The sequence below is a fragment of the Marmota monax genome, unplaced genomic scaffold, assembly GCF_021218885.2.
Source record: "Marmota monax isolate L192 unplaced genomic scaffold, Marmota_monax_Labrador192_F-V1.1 WCK01_AAM20220418_F8-fsc00061, whole genome shotgun sequence".
NCBI lineage: Eukaryota > Metazoa > Chordata > Mammalia > Rodentia > Sciuridae > Marmota > Marmota monax.
Genome location: NW_026695230.1, coordinates 4791686 through 4816295, shown reverse-complemented (window position 1 = coordinate 4816295; position 24610 = coordinate 4791686). Strand labels below are relative to the sequence as shown.

At 38.6% G+C, this 24610-nt stretch overlaps 1 protein-coding gene across 2 annotated transcripts in view; it reads left to right on the top strand.

Moving 5' to 3' along the window:
- The window catches only part of Nell1 (neural EGFL like 1), an 840108-nt gene that overhangs the window by 780189 nt on the left and 35309 nt on the right, over window positions 1–24610 (top strand). The window contains exon 16 of one of the 2 annotated variants that reach the window (XM_046438336.2): window positions 18546–18686. The exons of the other annotated variant lie outside the window; for it this stretch is intronic. Coding sequence (XP_046294292.1) covers window positions 18546–18686 — 141 coding nt within the window. The remainder of the gene's footprint in view (window positions 1–18545; window positions 18687–24610) is intronic. 2 annotated transcript variants of the gene reach the window in all.

The window sequence follows — 24610 nt, the reverse complement described above, 5'->3', positions numbered from 1 at the left end:
TGTATCTGTGATTTTATTGTTTTGTATCCCTTGGTCCCAGGATGCTTCTACCTCCACTCATCACGTCCTTCATTCAGCTGGCAAAACAGAATGAGCATTCGGAATTCTGTTATTTCACCATGAAAGCTGACACCACGACTGTTGCCACCCCAGCACCCTTACTTCTCATTAGTCAAAATGTGGTCACAAGCCTATATCTAGATAAATCACTCGGAAAAGAAATTGGGATATTATCATTACTGTTGACCTGGAATTCTCAAAGTATTATCCCCAGGATAATTCTGGCAAAGCTTGTTATAATGCCAGCTTCTGAGCTTATCCAAAGAATTTCTGATTCAGTATGTTAGGTGGGACTTGTTCATTTTTGCTTATGCTTCCTGCTGATATTAATGCTGTTAGTTTGATGACCAGACTTAGAGAGCTACTAGTTTAAACTAAGAGTAATTCAAACCCTGGAGCGGGGAGATGGGCCTATTTTTTTTTTCCCCTGAGATTAAGGATCACTACTCTTTAGGTAAACAAGGCAAAATTCTTCTACCAGAAAGGAATAGAGGCTTCTGTATTAGTTGGGATATAGAAAGGGGGTGAAAACTGAACTGCACACAGTTGGATACCTCAGAGCTGGAGGGTAAGGAATGGGTATCTGCTGCAGTGCCACCAGCTAAAACTGAAAGTCACCCTCCCAGCCTTCCCTTACAAGGGGCAAGCCTTCAAATAGACACTGGAATTCCAATTCAGAGAGGAAGCTCTGATGTCTTTTAAATTTTTGCCTTACTCATAATAATGGATGCATGCACCAAGAATGTTGACTTGACACTAAGAGGAATATAGAGATATAAAACATGCCCTTTCCATTCCAAAGAGAAAGCCATATACTGTTTAAGTAGCATTTTTTTTTGTTTGCCAATGTTTCTATCTCACAATGTGCTATAGAAGTAACATAAAGGAGGTCTAATGAAAATCGGTTGTTATTACCTCCCCCAAATATCTTTCCCATTCTTGTGATGGCATTCCAATATTCCTTGGGGAACAATGTTAGCCTAGGACATCTGGAAAGTACAACATGAAGAGATTCAGGCTAATAATGGAGCTAATACAGAGATGGGCATGGTGAAATACAGAGGAAATCTAAATCCTGAGTAATAGGGATTCTGTGGGCTTTTCAACATTTATAAGCCAGTGTTCCTGAGGCAAGAGAGTTAAGCAAGGTTAAGATGTCGCTTGGAGGAAAAGTGCCAAAAGGTGCTTTAGCACCTACTTACCACTCAATTAATCAAATTGGTTGCTTTCCAGTATTGAGGCAGGACACTTTCGTTTATTCTATCTAGTATTATTCAATGAATTATGATATTTTCTAGAAATTATGCACTGTTTCTGTATAGTGCACCATTGAATATAGAAGCATATAGTATTTTTCTCCATCTGTAGAGCAAGGAGTATTGCCTTCAATCTATTTAGCTGTTCATCCCTCTGCTTTGGATAGTTTCATCAAATTCTTACTGATTAGCTTCTACTGAACACATGAATAGTAGTCTTTGCAGGAATTCAGAGTTCACTTTCTGTGTAACTCTCTCTTTTCCAATACTCTGCCCAGAAAATCCTAGCTTCCTTGTTCTTTCCAGCCTGTCAGCTTTGAATCATCAAATGAGGTTGCTCCTCTTCGTTTCTCCATCCCTGCACCATGGGCTCGACTTCTCTCAGGGTAGACCCTCTGGGCAATGAGGCATTTTTCTGATTTGTTTCATAGTTTTCAGGACTCACTCTCCTTTGTTGCTGAATCTACAATAACTAGAAACATTTATTTTTTATGTATGTTTTAAAATGTGTTCTTGTTTCTTTCAGGTAGGATGCTATATCCAGTCCAACTTGGTTGGTAGAAGTTAATTCATTATTTATTGACGTGTTTCTATTTACTTTAAATTCTTGAACACATGTTCACTAGTGTAAGTCTTGTCTTTTAAAGTTACCATGTGGGTTAGAGCAGGGTTGGTTTCGTCAACATCTTTTTTTCTTTAGTATGAGCCATGTTTTCCTATTCCTTTATATGTCTAGTAATTTTTATTGCATATTGGACAATCTTCTGAAGTGCTTATTTTTTCATTATAGTAGGCACTAACATGGCTAGATTAAAACTGTAAATTCCACCTACTCTGTAGTACCATTGGCTGAAATCTCTGCTCAATGCTTTCACCTGGAAATCTTTTAATAACAATGAGTTATATCACTTTTAGACATGAATGAAGCTTAGCTATAGGTAAGAATAAAAGAAAAACTCCTTCCTACGAAATGTATAGAAGGCTGTATGGTATAATGGTTAATATGAATTTGGAAGTCAAATGGAATTTAGTTTAAATACTCACTCTATTTTACTATATGCATATTATTAAAAAACTAAGCCTCCATTTTCTAATAAAGTAGTAGTGTTTAGAATAAAGATCAAATAAATTAGTAAATGTGAAGTATTTATCAGAGGATCTTATACACAGTAAATTACTAACAATTGGAAGTTCAGAAATTCTTTGTATTTGGTGGAGAGAAAAAGTATAGCAAGAAACATGAAATATTCTAAAACAAAATGGTGTCTGAGTTAAATAGAGCGGCAGAACTGTTAAATACTATAGGAACTCAGAAAAAAGAAAGTGGACTTCTTGGTAGAAATAAATTTTATGATTTGATTTTAAATAAATAAAAATCCCAAGTATTTTCAGAAGGGGAAGCACAAAATGAAATTGGGTATGGAATTTATATGTACTAATGCACCCACTCTATAGAGTGAAAAGGTTTTTTTGCTGAAGAATTTTGATAAGTAAAAGCAAAATAGTACTGAAAGTGGGGTCAATTATTTATGCTTTGAATGCCTTGTATGAGCTTTTTTACATTGAGGATAATTTGTAATTACTAGATAAACAGTGTATAACAAAAAATCACAAAATCAAAAAATATTCAGCCTTGGAATAAATATGAGCTAGTGTAATGTTTCAAAAATCTTCATTGTTCATAGGTTTCTACAACAAAAATATATAGATGTTCATAGTTACCAGGGAGAACTAGCTGGAGATTCACTTTATATGATTCAGAGAACCTCCATAGAAATTTGGTGATCTGTAGAGTAGTAGCTAGAAAACACTGATTTGGTTTAATTTTTACTTCCCATATAAATGAAAGAATTAATTCATTGAATTTTAAAGTGACCTACCTACGCTGAAATAGCTATTGAGTGCCAGAACAGCTAGTATATTTTAATTAAATCTCTCTAAGTGATTAATCTTGGGAAGATTAGTTTGCTATTGCTATGGGCTGGAGAAGAAAGTGACAGAAAGACCAGCCAAGAACTGCTACTGCATATTTAGGTCTGAGAATAAGGCACCAAAGCATGTTTTTTGGCAGCAGATGAAGGCAAAGCAGATTTTTAAAATTATGTCAAAGGAAGAATTTCCAGTGTATTTTTCCTCCCACCTTCTGTCATTTCCTCACTCTTCCCCTTAAATTCAGCAAATGTTCATTAGTACTCATGAAGTTCCTGGCCCTGTTATATTCTCATGTGACATCATAGGACTTGCAAAGTAGTAAAGGATAAAACAGAAAATAGACAGGATATGCGTGTAAATATCAGCTTGTCATATGGTATTAAGTATAAAGGAGAAAAGTTTGGCAAGATCTTCTCAGATGGGATATTTAGATTTTGATGAGTAGGAGATGGTTATAATTTTATATGTAGTAGCAAACTTCTCAGTAAAGAGCTGAGATGTTTGAGTGTGTTTAAGCCATGGAGATAACTGAGAAAACATTTTAGGCAGAAGGAACAGCATATGCAAAGGCTAGAGTGTGTTTCATTTGCTTGAAGAATACCTAGGAGGCCAACGTGACTGTCCTGGTTAAGGAAAAAAAAGAGTCCTAGATGAATTCAAATGGGTGAGAGAAGGAAAATCATGTAAAACTTTGGAAGTCATTAGAGGAACTTTAATATACATTTCATTTTTTATGGGGGATAAGCCTGATGGAATGCTGGGAGAAAATGAGTTTGCTACTTAGAAGTACACATGGTGTTTTGGTTCAAACATGATTTGTTCCCACCAAACAGGAGTTGAGTCTTGGTGCTTGTTTTAACAGTCTTGAGAGGTATTTAGGTCAGAAGGGCTCTATTTGGCCTCATGAAGGGGAATAATGTAGTTCCTGAGAGAACTGGTTAGTTATTGTGACAGTGGGTTCTTATGTAAGAAGCCTGGAACCTTCCTTTTTCTCTATTGCCATGTGACCTCTTACATGTGCCAGCTTCCTCTTCTGTTTTTGTCATACCTGGAGTAGAACATGGCCCTCACAAGCAGATATCATCACTATGCTTTTAAATATCCAGAGCTGTAATCTAAATAAGGATCATATCTTTATAATATCAACCTCAGGTATTTTATTATAGCCACAGAGTGAACTAAGACACACAATATGTTAAACTTTGGGCAAAAGGAGTTTGGGCTGAAGAAAACTTTCAGATGAGCTAATCTATAGGCAATGATAAAAAATGAATATGAATTTGTGTTAGAAGTCTAAATAGAAGTGTATGTCAGAAGGGATCCAGAATAAAGGGGAGGTGTTGAAATATAAATATACAGTCTCTGTATGGAAAAAACTGGGAAATTTGTTTAGAAGATATACAGACAAAACAAACAAAAAAGACATTGGAAATAAACCTAGAAGGACACAACCAGGCAGACTGATTCTCTCCTGTAATGCCAATAAGGAAACATATTCACAAAAGGCAGAGAGCCATATCACCAATGCCATTGACACCATTATTAATAGCAGGTAGTTTTTAGTTTAATGAACCAAAAGTAGTTACTAATCAGGTTACAAAGAAGAAACAGTAATAATGATGTTACCACATATTTTGTGCAGCAAATGACTGACTTTTCAGAGTTTGTTCACATCTTATTGGAGCTTTGTTTGTGAGGCAGACAAAACAGGTATTTTTTAGTTGCAACCCAACTAATGAAGAAACTAAGGCACAAAAAGGTTACTTAAACATTCTAGAACTCTTTCAGCTGGTTAGTAGAAGATGCAGGCATAAACTCAAAGCCTGGATACCCCATCTTATAGAAGTTAGGGGTAGAAAGAAGTCTTAAGTGTGCTAAAGCACAATCCTGTAATTATTCATGGAAGGAATTGAAACTCAGAGACTTGGAGACTTGGACTGTTTGGGAATGGACACATCGCTTGTCCATAGTCAAGTAAGGATTATAAATGAAAAACAATACTTAAAAGTCCTAATGAATGTCTGCTTGATTTAGTAGAGTAGCTTTACATTCATCTTGTTCAATCCTGAAGGTAACATTATAAGCTAGGTAATATTTTCCTCTGAGAAGCAAGGAAATGGAAGCTCAAAAAACAATAAACAACTTTCTTAGAGTAGATAGCTAGCAAATAAAGGAACCTGGATCTACACGCTAGTGTGTCTAACAAAGCATTGTCTGGTTTGCACATTGTTGTCTTGACTCCCAACTCAACAGGAAGCTTGTTCTGCTCCTGCAGCTGCCTACACAGTCTGTGATTGGTGCTGAGGCTTTTGTTGTTGGCTTGTTTTTGATTTTAAAGGTTGCATCTGTATGAGTTCTAACCTGGACACAGTATTTTTCCTTAATTATGGAAAGAATTTTGTTGTAACAGTTAGGAGATACTTGCTGTAACAATAAAGTAGCCCCAAACTGTGTCATGGCTCAGTAACACAGAAATGGCCTGGTATAATGTTGCATACCTATAATCCCAGTGACTCCAAAGGCTGAGGCAGGAGGATTGCAAGTTCAAAGCCTGTCTCAGCAACTTAGCAAGAGCCTGTCTCAAAATAAAAATAAAAAGATTTGGGGATGTGGTGCAGTGGCTAAGTACCCCTGGGTTCAATCCTGAGTACAAATAAAAACAAAACAAAATAAAACAAACAAAAAAAAAAACAGAAAAAAAAAAAAGAAACAGATTTCTTTTTTCTTTTGTTTTTGATGGTACTGAAGATTGAACCCAGGGGTACTTATCCCCTGAGGTACATCACCAGCACTTTTTTATTTTTGAGACAGGCTCTTACTAAGTTGCTGATACTGGGATTTTAACTTTATCCTCCTGAGTAACCAAGCCTCCTGAGTAACCAAGATTATAGTCATACACCACTGTGCCTGGGAAGAAATATATTATTATTATTCCTCATTCATATAATAGTCCATGACAGTTTCATGTCTGTGGAAGTCTTATGTTTTACACAGTTGTTCAGGGAGCCAGGCAAAGGCTCTACCATTTTCATCATGTCGTTTCAAAGGGTTCCCTAGACATTGACCTCCCATGAGCAGGTGAAAATATCATGGAGGCTCCTATGGGGCATGTTATGAGTCATATTGGAATTCCATTACTTCTTGCCCTTTAACTACAGCTCAGGTACATGGCCTCACTTACGTGCAAATGGGGATATGCCCAAGACATACCTTTGGAACCCCAAAGAAGAAGAGATGAGAGAGCTAGGCTTTTTCTACCACAGGTCTCTGTCCACTGATAACAATCCTGACCCCTGGTAAATATTAGATAACAACTGAATTTTGGGTTTGCTATATTTGTAGCAATTTATGTTACTAATTCCATGTCCTTAAATTTATGTTTTTTGTTGGGGGGTGGGGGAGAATTTAAATCTTTAGGGGTTATATAGTATAGATTTATAGCTGCTATAAATCTATACTATATAACTATATATACTGAATATTTTACAATATTACAATTGTCTCAAAATCTAAGTGAATCCCTTGAAAGGTTCAGAAATTATCTCTTAGTCTCAACAAGTTAAGACTTAAGATATCAAAACCATCTATTAGAGTATTGGTGAACAAGAATTTAAGTTTTGTTTCTCTGCAAAGTATGTGTTCTTTTTTTAAAAAAAATCAAACTTCTTTTAGTTGCAGATGGACACAATACCTTTATTTATTTTTATGTGGTGCTGACAATGAAACCTAGTGCCTCACTCATGCCACGCAAGCACTCTACCATTGAATGACAACCACAGCCTGCAAAGTGTGTGTTCTTAGCCACCGTTATTTATTAATTTATTTTATTGCAGTTGTCCCTGACATACTCTCTGTCTGGAAGATGAAGACCTTGTCTTTTTATCTCTGAATAACAGGGTGTATTATAATGCTTAGAACATGGTGGGTGCTCAATGAACTTTTGTCCAAATGAATGAAAATACCAAAACTTTTGTCATCTCTGTATCTGATCCTTCATAAGATGTAATCCAACTTCAGATTGAGCCACTACTTTAAGCTTTAACCAATTAAAGTGAAACACAAAATCTTGTCTTTGAAAAAAAACTTTAAGAAAAAGACTATTAATTTTATAAATTTTCAAATAGAAATCCAATATAGAGAAGATTAGATGAAAGAAGAGATTCATTCATTCAAGAATATTTTTATTTAAGTATTTGTGTATAAATGCCTTCCATAGAAAATTCTGTGTACATTTCTAATAAGAATAAACATATTGCTTAGTACACATATTATGAACAACCTTAGGTATTTATCTATTTCTAATTGTAAGCATAAAACTCATAGTACAGGTAGTACTGTTCCCTGAGGGCAATTATAATTGTCCCTTTGTTACCTATTGTGCCTCCTTAAAATCTCTGAAAATTAGAGGTAGACGCAACGTATTAAATAGAAACCACATGATGCCTTTTAGAGGTAAATAACCTAAGTATAACCCCATTATATTTAGTTTTATGAATTGACATTGTATTCTTATAATTTGAATACAGCAGGGAATCTTGCACTATTTTGAATTTCTGTTGCAGCACTTGATCACTATTCTTTTCATCCACCACACTATTCATTCAGTTTATTCATTCATTCTATTCTACAACCTTTTATCAAGCCTCTCCCATTGCATGCCACTGACTTGCTATCACGAGAAATGTAAACCTGAAGGATATGTCACTTTTGTTCATGGAAAACTTGCATTTGAATAATGGAAACAAAAAAGGAAATATCTGTGATAAACTTAGATATGTGCTAAGATATTTGTGTGTAGAAGTATCGAGTCACTAGAGAAGGGAGGGTTGGAAAGGGAGATACTGGTTGAGGTTTGAATGATAAATATATACATATATATATATAATATATAATATTTATATAGAGGTATAAATATATACCTCTTTTCCTTGATTGTGAACTCCTGGATTTCAGCAATCACGACGTATTCATCTTTGCAAACACCACAGCATGAAAATAATTCTTACATATGTATTTAGCTCAAAAATATTTAGAAAATTAAATACATTCATTGTCTTTATATCCTTTCTTGATTCACTGATAAAGTGATATAACAAAAGAGTGCCAAATACAGGCTCACTCTCAGTGGTTTTACTCCACTTTTTCACCATGGTTCAGCTGTGTGTCCTGGGCATTAATGTTTGTTATTGTGTAGTTGACGCTTGGCGATAGGATACAAAAATGAACACTACCTGTTGCAATCTCAAGAATCCCCCAGCATCTTTTGTTTCCTCTATTATGTTTCTAGGTCAGTGCTGAGTTAAATTGAAATTTAAACAAAAATCCTAGGCTTGGCATAGGAAGAAAAAGGATTTTTTGTTTGTTTGTTTGTTTGTTTCTTTTGGGATGGCTGACACAGGGGCAGCTGAGTTCACTGTGATTTTCCAGAATTTCCTCTCTTGGGCAAGAGAGGCAAAGTCCATAGTGAACTCACAGGGACCTCATTCCCAGAGCATCTGTGTTGTTTGTTTGCCAGTAGCAAATGCTGACTGGGAAAACAAATATCTAAGGAAAAAGGCAGCCACAACCCAGCTTGGGGAGAAACCATCATTTATAATTTGTGAATTCCTCGGTGTGTGGCTGGAAAACCTCCAAGTGTTTTTCATACTTAGGTCTGTGGTAGTTTCATTTAATACTGTTTAGACTACATAGAAGAAAGAGCCAGTTTTATGAACATGGTGAAAGCCTACCATGTGCAGTATGGTTGTATCTAAAATGAATTTTCTGCTTTTAATTTCAAATCTTTCACAGAGAACATAAATGTGCAGCCTTGTTATCAGGTGCCAGTATGTGATGAGCCCTGGTTATTCCCAGTAAGTTCCCAGAATCTATTGTGGAAAGTGCAGCTTTCAAGCCAACGACATCTTCACTACTCTTGTCATTTCCAATGTAATCCAGAGATGTACTTGTGTCTCTGGTGAAGTTGTAGATGCAAAATTGTCTGATTGTCTTCTCTGGCTACAAAAGTCTCCTGTCTAATACAATTACTTCAGCCCTTCCAGATCATGAAAACTCATTAATCTCATCATTTAATTTTTTGGGGGGCAGGTGACAGGGCTTTAACTCAGGGGCACTCAGCCATGAGCCACATCCCCGGCCTTATTTTATATTTTATTTAGGGACAGGGTCTAAACTCAGTGGAGTTGCTTAGCACCTCACTTTTGCTAAGGCTGGCATTGGACTCACCATCCTCTTGCCCCAGCTTCCGGAGCTGCTGTGGTGTGCACCACCACATCCAGTATCATCATTTAATTTTGGGAAAGAAATATCTATGAATTGAGAACATTTTTACACATCATTCATCATGTCTGCTCTTTCTAAAAACTTCCCATTAAATTTAGAATGGAATTACATGTAAAATGGTCAGATAATTTATGCTGCAAACTGGGTTGTTTTAGCAGTGGTGGGCAGTTTAAGAACAGCTAGGGATAGAACAGGTAATTTCAGGCTGCAATTCGCCTGCGGCTTGCAGACAGATTGCTAGGGTTCAGCGCCTGGGGGCTTCTTAAAATCTGATCTTATCGGAGTGAACACGGAGCGCGGGGCGGCCGAGTCCCGGCTCCCGGAACCGTCCCGGAACCGCCCTGGCTCCGGGCTGCGGAGCCTGCGGAGGCTGCTTCTTGGACCCTGCTAATATCAGAGCAAACACGAAACACCAAGAAGCCGAATTCTAGCTCCCGGAACTGAGCCCGCGGGGACTGCTTCTTGGAGCTTACACTTATAGGAGCTTACACCGAGCACAGAGCGGCCGAGTTCCGGCTCCCGGAACCGTCCCGGAACCGCCCTGGCTCAGGGCTGCGGAGCCCGCGGAGGCTGCTTCTTGGACCCTGCTACTATCAGAGCATACACCAAACACTAAGCGGCCGAATTCCGGCTCCCGGAACTGAGCCCGCGGGGGCTGCTTCTTGGAGCCTACACTTATAGGAGCTTACACCGAGCACGGAGCGGCCGAGTTCCGGCTCCCGGAACTTCCCTGGACCGGGGCTAGGAGCCCGCGGAAACTGTGTCTCGGTCCGGGTCCTGCTGAGGGCAGGTCAGGACTCACCCATTGCTTGGGTTGCCTGGCAAGGGGAACGAAATGCTGCCATTCGCATAGGATACCAACATGGCAGAGATCTGATGTCAGCAGAAAGCGGTGGAGGAGAGATCTTCATCAATACCAGCGGTGACATAAGCAGTTGGTCTCCTGGTAAGGGGGGTGAGGCTCAGTCACCCGAGTCTCCTCAATTTGTCCTCGAGCCAGAGGGAAGGAGCCGGGCCGCCGCCAGCCCCCGGAGCAGGCCCAGCGGCTCGCCAGCGTGGTGACCGCGTGACCCCAATTGGAGAGGGGGCGGAGCGGAGCCGCCACCCACACCCGCCAGGTGGGCAGACCCACGACCCAGTAGTACATGGGCGTGGTAGGAGGGGCAGGGCAGAGCCGCCCTTCGCGCTTGCAAGGTAAACAGACCTGTGACAGCCTGGCGGGTCAGGCCCAGTGGCCTGCCAGTGTGGTACACACGTCACCCCAACTCGAGTAGGGGCAGAGCAGATCCTTATCCCACGCCCGGATCAGGCCCTGCCGGTGTGGTGGTCACGTGACCCCAATTGGAGTGGGGGTGGAGCGGAACCGCCACCCGTGCCCGCAGGGTGAGCAGACCAGTGATCAACCTGCAGATCAGGCCCAGGGGTCCGCAGGCGTGGTAGGAGGGGCAGGGCAGATGCGCCGCCCGCGCCTTCAAGGTAGGCAGACCTACAACAGACCGGCGGATCAGGCCCAGGAGCCTGCCGGCAGGGTACAAACACCACCCTAATTGGAGTAGTGACAGAGCAGAGTCGCCTCCCTTGCCAGGAACAGACCCAGCATCCTGCAGGCGGGGTAGTCACGACACCCCAATTGGAGTAGGGGCAAAGCAGAGCCTCCACTCGTGCCCGAAAGGTGGGCAGATCTGCGACCGACCAGCAGGACAGGCCCAGTGGCCTGCTGGTACGACAGACACGTCACCCCAATTGGAGTAGGGGCAGAACAGAGCCGCCACCAGCTCCCAGAACAGGCCCAGTGACCTGCCGGCGTGGTAGCCACGACACCCCAATTGGAATAAGGAGAGAGCAGAGCCGCCGCCCGCACCTGCAGGAAAGATACGCAAGCAGTATGAAAAGACAAGGAAAGAAAGGACCACAAGCAATGCAGGTCAACGCAACTTTAGAAGAGGTAACAGCTGCAGCAGATGGAATGTCAGATAAAGAATTCAGGATATACATGCTTCAGATGATCTGGAGTATCAAGGAAGACATTAAACAGCAAAATCAGACAATGAAAGATCACTTCGACAACGAATTACGCAAACAAATCCAGGAAGCAAAGGATCAACTATACAGGGAGATAGAGGTTATAAAAAACAAGCAATCAGAAATCCTAGAAATGCAGGAAGCAATAAACCAACTTAAAAACTCAATGGAGAATACTACCAACAGAGTAGAACACTTAGAAGATAGAACATCAGACAATGAAGACAAAGTATTTCAACTGGAAAAGAACATAGACAGCTCAGCAAGACTGTTAAGAAACCATGAGCAGAACATCCAAGAAATATGGGATAACATTAAGAGACCAAACTTAAGAGTCATTGGGATACAGGAAGGTACAGAGCTCCAAACCAAAGGAATGAGCAGTCTATTCAATGAAATAATACAAGAAAACTTCCCAGACTTGAAGAATGAGACAGAATCCCAAATCCTAGAAGCCTACAGGACGCCGAATGTGCAAAATCATAAGAGATCCACACCTAGACACATTATAATGAAGATGCCCAACATACAGAATAAGGAGAGAATTTTAAAAGCTACAAGAGAAAGGAAGCAGATTACATTTAGGGGCAAGCCAATCAGGATAACAGCTGATCTTTCAACACAGACTCTGAAAGCTAGAAGATCCTGGAATAACATATTTCAAACACTGAAAGATAATGGGTTCCAACCAAGAATTGTGTATCCAGCGAAATTAAGCTTCAGGATGGAGAATGAAATTAAAACCTTCCACGATAAACAAAAGTTTAAAGAATTCGCAGCTAGAAAACCATCTCTTCAAAACATCCTAGCCAAAGTATTACAGGAAGAGGAAATGGAAAATAACAATGAAAACCAACAGTGGGAGGTAGGACAGTAAAGGGGGGGGGGGAAACAATCAAAGAGGAAAACAAACAATGTTTAGTAACAGAAATAAACAAATATGGCTGGAAGAACAACCCATATCTCAATAATAACCCTAAATGTTAATGGCTTAAACTCACCAATTAAGAGACACAGGCTAGTAGAATGGATCACAAAACAAGACCCAACAATATGCTGCCTACAGGAGACGCATTTGATAGGAAAAGACATACATAGGCTGAAGGTGAAAGGTTGGGAAAAACCATATCACTCATATGGACTTCGGAAACAAGCAGGCGTGTCCATACTCATATCAAATAAAATAGATTTCAAGCCAAAGTTAATCAAAAGAGATAAAGAGGGACACTACATACTGCTTAAGGGAACCATACACCAACAAGACATAACAATCATAAATATTTATGCCCCAAACAATGGTGCAGCTATGTTCGTCAAACAAACTCTTCTCAAGTTCAAGAGTCTAATAGACCACCACACCATAATCATGGGAGACTTCAATACACCTCTCTCGCCACTGGACAGATCTTCCAAACAAAAGTTGAATAAGGAAACTATAGAACTCAATAACACTATTAATAACCTAGACCTAATTGACATATATAGAGTATACCACCCAACATCAAGCAGTTACACTTTTTTCTCAGCAGCACATGGATCCTTCTCAAAAATAGATCATATATTATGTCACAGGGCAACTCTTAGACAATATAAAGGAGTAGAGATATTACCATGCATCTTATCTGATCATAATGGAATGAAACTGAAAATCAACGATAAAAGAAGGAAGGAAAAAACATACATCAATTGGAGAATGAACAATAGGTTACTGAATGATCAATGGGTTATAGAAGACATCAAGGAGGAAATTAAAAAATTCTTAGAGATAAATGAAAACACAGACACAACATATCGGAATCTATGGGACACATTGAAAGCAGTTCTAAGAGGAAAATTCATTGCTTGGAGTTCATTCCTTAAAAAAAGAAAAAACCAACAAATAAATGATCTCATACTTCATCTCAAAATCCTTGAAAAAGAAGAGCAAAACAACAGCAAAAGAAGTAGAAGGCAAGAAATAATTAAAATCAGAGCTGAAATTAATGAAATCGAAACAAAAGAAACAATTGAAAAAATTGACAAAACTAAAAGTTGGTTCTTTGAAAAAATAAACAAAATCGACAGGCCCTTAGCGATGCTAGTGAAGAGAAGAAGAGAGAGAACTCAAATTACTAGCATACGGGATGAAAAAGGCAATATCACAACAGACACTTCAGAAATACCGAAGATAATCAAAAACTATTTTGAATCCTTATACTCCAATAAATTAGAAGATAGTGAAGGCATAGATAAATTTCTTAAGTCATATGATCTGCCCAGATTGAGTCAGGAGGATATAGAAAACCTAAACAGACCAATATCAATTGAGGAGATAGAAGAAACCATCAAAAGACTACCAACTAAGAAAAGCCCAGGTCCCGATGGGTATACAGCAGAATTTTACAAAACCTTTAAAGAAGAACTAATACCAATACTTTTCAAGCTACTTCAGGAAATAGAAAAGGAGGGAGAACTTCCAAATTCATTCTATGAGGCCAACATCACCCTGATACCTAAACCAGACAAAGACACTTCAAAGAAAGAAAACTACAGACCAATCTCTAATGAACCTAGATGCAAAAATCCTCAATAAAATTCTGGCGAATCGGATACAAAAACATATAAAAAAAATTGTACACCATGATCAAGTAGGATTCATCCCTGGGATGCAAGGCTGGTTCAATATACGGAAATCAATAAATGTTATTCACCACATCAATAGACTTAAAAATAAGAACCATATGATCATCTCGATAGATGCGGAAAAAGCATTTGACAAAGTACAGCATCCCTTTATGTTCAAAACTCTAGAAAAACTAGGGATAACAGGAACATACCTCAATATTGTAAAAGCAATCTATGCTAAGCCTCAGGCTAGCATTATTCTGAATGGAGAAAAACTGAAGGCATTCCCTCTAAAATCTGGAACAAGACAGGGATGCCCTCTCTCTCCACTTCTCTTCAACATAGTTCTCGAAACACTGGCCAGAGCAATTAGACAGACGAAAGAAATTAAAGGCATAAAAATAGGAAAAGAAGAAATTAAATTATCACTATTTGCAGATGATATGATTCTATATCTAGCAGACCCAAAAGGCTCTACAAAGAAACTATTAGAGCTAATAAATGAATTCAGCAAAGTGGCAGGATTTAAAATCAACACGCATAAATCAAAGGCATTCCTGTATATCAGCGACAAATCCTCTGAAATGGAAATGAGGACAACCACTCCATTCAAAATATCTTCAAAAAAAATAAAATACTTGGGAATCAACCTAACAAAAGAGGTGAAAGACTTATACAATGAAAACTACAGAACCCTAAAGAGAGAAATAGAAGAAGATCTTAGAAGATGGAAAAATATACCCTGTTCATGGATAGGCAGAACTAACATCATCAAAATGGCGATATTACCAAAAGTTCTCTATAGGTTTAATGCAATGCCAATCAAAATCCCAATGGCATTTCTTGTAGAAATAGAGAAAGCAATCATGAAATTCATATGGAAAAATAAAAGACCCAGAATAGCAAAAACAATGCTAAGCAAGAAGTGTGAATCAGGCGGTATAGCGATACCAGACTTCAAACTATACTACAGAGCAATAGTAACAAAAACAGCATGGTACTGGTACCAAAACAGGCGTGTGGACCAATGGTACAGAATAGAGGACACAGAAACCAATCCACAAAACTACAACTATCTTATATTTGATAAAGGGGCTAAAAGCATGCAATGGAGGAAGGATAGCATCTTCAACAAATGGTGCTGGGAAAACTGGAAATCCATATGCAACAAAATGAAACTGAATCCCTTTCTCTCGCCATGCACAAAAGTGAATTCAAAATGGATCAAGGAACTTGATATCAAATCAGAGACGCGCCGTCTGATAGAAGAAAAAGTTGGCTACGATCTACAGTCGGTGGGGTCGGGCTCCAAATTCCTCAATAGGACACCCATAGCACAAAAGTTAATAACTAGAATCAACAAATGGGACTTACTCAAACTAAGAAGTTTTTTCTCAGCAAAAGAAACAATAAGAGAGGTAAATAGGGAGCCTACATCCTGGGAACAAATCTTTACTCCTCACACTTCAGATAGAGCCCTAATATCCAGAGTATACAAAGAACTCAAAAAATTAGACAATAAGAGAACAAACAACCCAATCAACAAATGGGCCAAGGACCTGAACAGACACTTCACAGAGGAGGACATACAGTCAATCAACAAGTACATGAAAAAATGCTCAACATCTCTAGCTGTCAGAGAAATGCAAACCAAAACCACCCTAAGATACCATCTCACTCCAGTAAGATTGGCAGCCATTAGGAAGTCAAACAACAACAAGTGCTGGCGAGGATGTGGGGAAAAGGGTACACTTGTACATTTCTGGTGGGACTGCAGATTGGTGCAGCCAATTTGGAAAGCAGTATGGAGATTTCTTGGAAAGCTGGGAATGGAGCCACCATTTGACCCAGCTATTCCCCTTCTTGGTCTATTCCCTAAAGACCTAAAAAGAGCATGCTACAGGGACACTGCTACATCGATGTTCATAGCAGCACAGTTCACAATAGCAAGACTGTGGAACCAACCTAGATGCCCTTCAATAGACGAATGGATAAAAAAAATGTGGCATTTATACACAATGGAGTATTACTCTGCATTAAAAAATGACAAAATCATAGAATTTACAGGGAAATGGATGGCATTAGAGCAGATTATGCTAAGTGAAGCTAGCCAATCCCTAAAAAACAAATGCCAAATGTCTTCTTTGATATAAGGAAAGTAACTAAGAACAGAGTAGGGACGAAGAACAGGAGAAGAAGATTAACATTTAACAGGGATGAGAGGTGGGAGGGAAAGGGAGAGAGAAGGGAAATTGCACGGTAATGGAAGGAGACCCTCAGGGTTATACAGTGGAGGGGGTAGAGAGAGAGGAGGGGAGGGGAGGGGAGAGGTGGGGAGGGGGGAGGGTGGATGATGGGAAAGGCAGCGGAGCACAACAGACACTAGTATGGCAATTTGTAAATCAATGGATGTGTAACTGATGTGAATCTGCAATCTGTGTATGGGGTGAAGGTGGGAGTTCATAACCCACTAGAATCAAAGTGTGGAATATGATATGTCAAGAAATTTGTAATGTTTTGAACAACCCACAATAAAAAATTAAAAAAAAAAAAAAAAAAAAAAGAACAGCTAGGATTTTCCTAGGCAAGTCAGGTTATACGATTGCTTTTGCTATTTGAGATGCATTTTCTTTTGTATCTCCTGGTTTCCCAAACACTAACCATATAATTAGGTGATTGATACCTATAATGCTGTTGGCAGCCTAAATGTGATGGGTCTGTGGGGATCATGAAAACTTTTCTGAGAACAAATATGTCGAATTTGTTGTTGTTTCATGTTATCTTTCCTCCTAACAGAGACATCATCTCTGAAAATCATTCTTCTGCTTATGTTTGTATCTCTCATTTCCTTATATTCAAAATGCACTGAGATGACGGTGACACAGGTTAATCCCTTTTTCTCTCTGAGCTATAGCCCCCAGTCACATTCTACTTCCATTTTCAAAAATTTTAGTCATCTATATTCTGTTTCAGAAAACCTATGCCTGTAAAATTTAAGAAATGACAATCTAAATAATTGTTGAGAATTCATTTTCTGAGGACTCATATTAAATGCACACATCATCTGACTGCAATATCTGAAAGTGCCATAGAAACACTGGGTGGATCCTGATGGCTTTAAGAAGACTGAGGGATGCTGTGTATGAAAAGACTATGGAAACTGAATACCATAGAGGAAGAAGATGGCAGTTTGGTGGTAAAAGGAAAAACTGGAGTAGTCCAGTTTAAGGAAACGTGCTTTTCCTGTCTAGGCTAGGATATCATGAGATGAGAGTGCCAGTTTTCAAACTAAATTCACAGCTCAATGCACAACTCAGTACATGTCAGAGTAATAGGCCTCTGGTAACTAATTGCCCCTGAGCTGATAACTAAAGCAGAGACCTGCTGAAAGAGATCCCAGGGTGCCTTTTATTAATTATGTGTTATATTCCAATGTTAATTAAATTTCTGTTCAGATATGCCCTAGTTGAGATATTTCCAAGAGAAATAGGAGAATATTCCTAGCCAGCAATGGCTATATTCCAAGAAATAATTACATGGAAAAATCCTGGAAGAATGAACTTACCCTGCTATAACAATCAGTAACTCTTCTTTCTGCAATGGAGTCAACCAAGTTCAGCCCAGAGGCAAGTCTTTGGGCTAGAAAATCTATGTGTGATCCATGTATTTGCTGATTCTAAAGAACCAGATCAGAGAGAAAAAACAAAGCTCTGGAGACTTCTTTTCATGAGAAATAAGTGAGGAATGAAGACCTTTGATTGACTAGCATAGTCAATCAGCAGTTTTAAATAAATTAGAACTATAGTTCTCAAACTGTGTTTCAAAGAACGCTAGTTTCTTAAGATGTCAAAGTTATTCCCAATAAAAACTATCTACTAGCCAAGGAAATCTGATAATAAACCCTCCATGTTATCATTCGTTTTTTCAAAGCTTTGCAGATTATATATATCATATATATATTATACTTTTTCATAAGTATCTTTCAAAGACCACAAAGTAATATCTGAAATTACTAATTTAGAAATGCTAAATCCAAGAAAAATCAGGCATACCAATTTTAAAATGGTGCCAAGTGTTCTGAATTTAGATTTTGGTTGTCCAGATGCCAACGTAGCATTTGTAGTAAGGAGTGTCTTTGTTTGCCAGTGACCATAAGGTGTCATTCATTGTCCAAAGCATGAGAAAGCATCTATGAATGAAACTTTCAAATTTTTTTTTGTGTGTATGATTCTAGAAATAATGGGATTTGGTTCTTCCTGTAACTTTCATTTCAGGTGACTAAACAATTACAGTTGATATGTTGACATGAGCATGTTTGGGGTATTTACTAAAAGGTTAGTGTCAAAAGACATTAATGTCCTGGTGGGCTTGTGTTTTTCTCTGAGGCAGATATTGATGAATGTACAGAGGGGATCATTGAGTGCCACAACCATTCCCGCTGCGTTAACCTGCCAGGGTGGTACCACTGTGAGTGCAGAAGCGGTTTTCATGACGATGGGACCTATTCACTATCCGGGGAGTCCTGTATTGGTAAGCACTCAGTCATACCCTCCATCCACCTGGACTTTTGTATGAGAGGCAGCGTGCTTTGGTACTGTGTTGGGTTGGTTCTCAGCGTTAAAACATGACTACTTACTGGTTAAATTCATCTATTTTCAAATTTCCTCCCTCAACAATTTAGAGATTAGAGCAGGGATTATGCATTGTGTGGTGTTAGAATTTTTTATATAGAAATTGGGGCAGTTGGTAGAACAAAACCTGGGTATGCTATGGGTGTTTAGTTCTGTCTATGGAAAACCAGGAAGACTTTCTAAAATTTTTGACAGTTTGAGAGGCAGCTGTGGAGAAGAGGAGATAGTGCTACAGTTAGATTTAGAAAATTTAGTGTAAATCCTAGTTCTTGTACTTCCAAAGTCTCTATAATCTCTGATACTTCATCTGTGCATGTATGGAAATTGGGATAATAATATACATATGTTAGGATTAAATGGGATACGATGTATTTAAAAATTGCAAGCTTTGATCAATGCACATACACAGTATAGTTGCATTAACCTTATTATTGTTACTATTACCACCACCACCATCGCCTGCAAAGCCACCTCTAATTGCCATTTGCTTGTAGTTCTTTTAAATGCTAAACACAGGAGGTTAACAGATGGAGTTCTTCACCTTCAAGACCTTACAACTTTGATGTAATCCAAACAACTGATTAGAAATCTAACTGTTTCCATGAGAACCTTAGCCAATCCAGGTCTTTCATGTCATGTGGGCTCAGCTGAATTCTTAACTATTGGACAGACCTAGAGGGCAAACATTCTGACTGTGGGTCCCCAAAGTTCAAGCTGATGAATTAGAAAATGGGAATCTAATTGTGAAAATTTATTGTCTCTGCTCATTGCATATCTTTTTTCTCCCTAAAAGCCACTGCTCAAATCCAGTTAGTATTTTTCCACCCTATGCCCTGTGTTGTCTTAAAGTGAAGATGAATTAAGGAACACTGGGCATATAGCATGAATTGTCCCCCCACAGTCTTAACATAACTAGTGAGAGGCATGTAGTGATGTATTATAGTAGTTAAGAGCATAGACCCTTGGGCCAGACTTCTTCAGTCAAATCCCAGCCCTGCCATTTTTGGGGAAAATAGGGGTTACTAGAGATTGAATTCAGAGGCACTTGACCACTGAGCCACATCCCCAGCCCTATTTTGTATTTTATTTAGAGACAGTGTTTCACTGTTACTTAGTGCCTCGCTTTTGCTGAGGCTGGCTTTGAACTCACGAACCTCCTGCCTGAGCCTCCAAATCACTGGAATTATAGGTGTGCACCACCATACCCAACCAGCTCTGCCATTTTTAAGCAGGTTACTTTGGCAAGTTTTTTTCTAATATATACCTCAACTATCTTTAAACTAATGTTTACATCTAATTAACATAGAATTGTGATAATTAATTGAACTCATTCCTGTTCAATATTCAGTAAACGTTAGCTATGATCTTAACTGTCCCTGCATTTTTGACATTCTGCTCTATACTCCCTCCATATCTATTTTATTATGGACATAATGATATATAATTTCATGGGGAGGTTTGCATTTATCCAGGGTCTTCAACATAGTCCTTTTATGTACTTCCAGGTACATCTGAATATGTGCAGCTCATAAAAATAGATGTCATGTGAGTAGAAATAGATCAAATGGCTGTCATCGAGGAATGGAAACAGAATATTAATATATATGATTCTTTGAGGACGAAAGTAAAATTTTAATTTTTACAAATTATATTTGACATCATTGAGAGGAGAGATCCTTAGATTTTTAGGGCATAGGACCTTAGAGATCACCTACTTAAACGAGCTCTATAACTGCTTGGACCTGCCATGGTGCTGTGCCCTTCTGTGCCCTTACACATTGGTCCTCTCATCTGGGATGGAACATGATTCTTCTCTTATGAATTTCTGTTCTTTTCTCTAGATTCAGCTCATTTTTCACCAAGTCCCCATGAAGTATTCTTTGATATGTCTTCATATGAGTTATCATCACTCCTCAATTCTGTTAACGCCAGACTTTTTACCCTGGTGTAGGGGTTTCAGTGGTCTCAAGTATTGTAATACAGTACAATTTCTTTGCTTTCTGACTTGACCTTGAGCTGGAAATGTGCTTGATTTGTCTGTCTCTCCAGTGAGATATTTGGCAGTTGTTGTTCAATAAATCAGAACAATATAATACATCATATGTCTCAGAAAGGATGATACCTTGCTCCTAACCACACAGCTGGTTTGAGACAAGATTAGAACCAAACCTTGGTCAAAAAGTCTATATAACAGATGCCAGGGACAGTCGCAGTTATGCCTGTTGTTGTGATGTAGTTATCACTGGTGTCCTATCATTCTCATAAGTGTCCCAGTTAGGACAAGAGACATTATTGTAATCATACCCAACTCCCATCCCACCAATGCTGGTTTCTCTTTGCAATGCTAAGTGGCGCACGTGTGTGTGTGTGTGTGTGTGTGTGTGTGTGCACACACGTACATGTAACCATGTCTGTGTGAAGTTTCTGCATTCTTTGAGGAGGAACCCGCGTCATCCATGTATTGATCCCTAACTCTAGGAAAAACTTAGAAAACTGTGCATCTGGGTGAGAGAATAGAGTTGTTTTGATTAGTGGCATTTCAATTTGGATCATTATTAATTTGAATTCCTTTCATGTTCATGCTTTTGTAAGTGAACTTCATAAAGACAGAAATCTGATTATCACTCAGTGTTTCTTTGGGGTTTGAGAATATCATGTTGGTTCACAAAATTTCCTGGACCAATAGATGTGCAAATCAGATTATGCTGTTTTCCTACTATGATCATCTAATAATGCCTTCAGCTTTAGGTGATATTGTCACCTATTTCTTGGATTCATCTCTATATGATAGCCTTTTTTTTGCTTTAATTAATTTATTTATTTTTATTGGTTGTTCAAAACATTATAAAGCTCTTGACATATCATATTTCATACATTAGATTCAAGTTGGTTATGAACTCCCAATTTTACCCCAAATACAGATTGCAGAATCACATCGGTTACACATCCACATTTTTACATAATGTCCTATTAGTAACTGTTGTATTCTGCTACCTTTCCTATCCTCTACTATCCCCCCTCCCTCCCCTCCCATCTTCTCTCTCTACCCCATCCACTGTAATTCATTTCTCTCCTTGTTTATTTTCCCATTCCCCTCACAACCTCTTATATGTAATTTTGTATAACAATGAGGGTCTCCCTCCATTACCATGCAATTTCCCTTTTCTCTCCCTTTCCATCCCACCTCATGTATCTGTTTAATGTTAATCTTTTCTTCCTGCTCTTCCTCCCTGCTCTGTTCTTAGTTGCTCTCATTATATCAAAGAAGACATTTGGTATTTGTTTTTTAGGGATTGGCTAGCTTCACTAAGCATAATCTGCTCTAGTGCCATCCATTTCCCTGCAAATTCTATGATTTTGTCATTTTTTAGTGCTGCGTAATACTCCATGGTGTATAAATGCCACATTTTTTTTGTCCATTCATCTATTGAAGGGCATCTGGGTTGGTTCCACAGTCTAGCAATTGTGAATTGTGCTGCTATGAACATCGATGTAGCAGTATCCCTGTAGTACGCTCTTTTAAGGTCTTCAGGGAATAGTCCAAGAAGGGCAATAGCTGGGTCAAATGGTGGTTCCATTCCCAGCTTTCCCAGGAATCTCCATACTGCTTTCCAGATTGGCCGCACCAGTTTGCAGTCCCACCAGCAATGTACAAGAGTACCCTTTTCCCCACATCCTCTCCAGCACTTGTTGTTGTTTGACTTCATAATGGTTGCCAATCTTACTGGAGTGAGATGGTATCTTAGGGTGGTTTTGATTTGCATTTCTCTGACTGCTAGAGATGGTGAGCATTTTTTCATGTACTTATTGATTGATTGTATGTCCTCCTCTGAGAAGTGTCTGTTCAGGTCTTTGGCCCATTTGTTGATTGGGTTATTTGTTTTCTTATTGTTTAATTTTTTGAGTTCTTTGTATACTCTGGATATTAGGGCTCTATCTGAAGTGTGAGGAGTAAAAATTTGTCCCCATGATGTAGGTTCCCTATTTACCTCTTTTATTGTTTCTCTTGCTGAGAGAAAACTTTTCAGTTAAGTAAAAAAGGTCTACAAAAAAACTACTAGAACTAATAAATGAATTCAGCAAAGTGGCAGGATATAAAATCAACACGCATAAATCAAAGGCATTTCTGTATATCAGCGACAAAACTTCTGAAACGGAAATGAGGAAAAACACTCCATTCACAATATCCTCAAAAAAAATAAAATACTTGGGAATCAACCTAACAAAAGAGGTGAAAGATTTATACAATGAAAACTACAAAACCCTAAAAAGAGAAGTAGGAGAAGATCTTAGAAGATGGAAAAATATACCCTGTTCATGGATAGGCAGAACTAACATCATCAAAATGGCGATATTACCAAAAGTTCTTTATAGGTTTAATGCAATGCCAATCAAAATCCCAACGGCATTTCTTGTAGAAATGGATAAAGCAATCATGAAATTCATATGGAAAAATAAAAGACCCAGAATAGCAAAAGCAATTCTAAGCAGGAAGTGCGAATCAGGCGGTATAGCGATACCAGACTTAAAACTATATTACAGAGCAATAGTAACAAAAACAGCATGGTACTGGTACCAAAACAGGAGGGTGGACCAATGGTACAGAATAGAGGACACAGAGACTAATCCACAAAGCTACAACTATCTTATATTTGATAAAGGAGCTAAAAGCATGCAATGGAGGGAGGATAGCATCTTCAACAAATGGTGCTGGGAAAACTGGAAATCCATATGCAACAAAATGAAACTGAATCCCCTCCTCTCGCCATGCACAAAAGTTAACTCAAAGTGGATCAAGGAGCTTGATATCAAATCAGAGACTCTGCGTCTGATAGAAGAAAAAGTTGGCTCTGATCTACATATTGTGGGGTTGGGCTCCAAATTCCTTAATAGGACACCCATAGCACAAAAGTTGATAACAAAAATCAACAAATGGGACTTACTTAAAATGATAGCCTTTTTGACTGTCATGCTTGCAACATGACAATGAGCTCCTCCCAGGTTTGGGGGCTTTGCTCGTGCTGTTCTTTCTTGAGCACTCGACACCTGTCTGATGTGATGGCTTTCCCATTATTTACATCTCATATCAACTCTTACTTTATTACAATTTCATTGTAATATATTCTAAGCATTTTTAATTTTCAAATTTGCTGTACATTAAAATGTGTCTACTTTTCTCTTTCGATATGTATACAAGTTCTTTGGGGGCAGAGACCATATCTGTCTTCTACCAGAACACTTCTAGTGGTTAGAATAATGTAGACAAATACTAGGTATTCCATGCAGCTATATCAAATTATTGAAGGAACAGACATTCAAGACCCTATCAAGCCAGATTTATTTTCTGTTTGGCTTGACATTGTCCTTAAAATTGTGGTGCATGACACAAGTTGTTACATATCACAAAGCCATAGGAGTCTTTTATTTCAGAAAAAAAAAATCAATCATCATTCCTGCACTGCATTCAACCTCTGGGAATGTACATATAAGAAACTTAAGATATCTGTTCTTGTTAGATTTGTGAGCCGAAATATACTGAGTCTTAATAACACAGTGTTGTGGCACTGAAAATTAGCACATCAGAATGGGCTCTAAATAACATCTACTATTAACGTTTACATTTAAAAGAAATAGAAACAACTGAAGTAACTATAAATAAGAAGAGTGATTTTTGCATCATGTATTCAGATATGCTTTCTACCCAGAAAATGGCAGGATGCCACGTTAGATTGTAAAAATGTGGCCATTCAGGCTTTTAGAAGAGTCTTGTGTCACTCCATGCCATTCGTTATGGCTTAGATCTGAGATGTCCCCTGAAAGCTC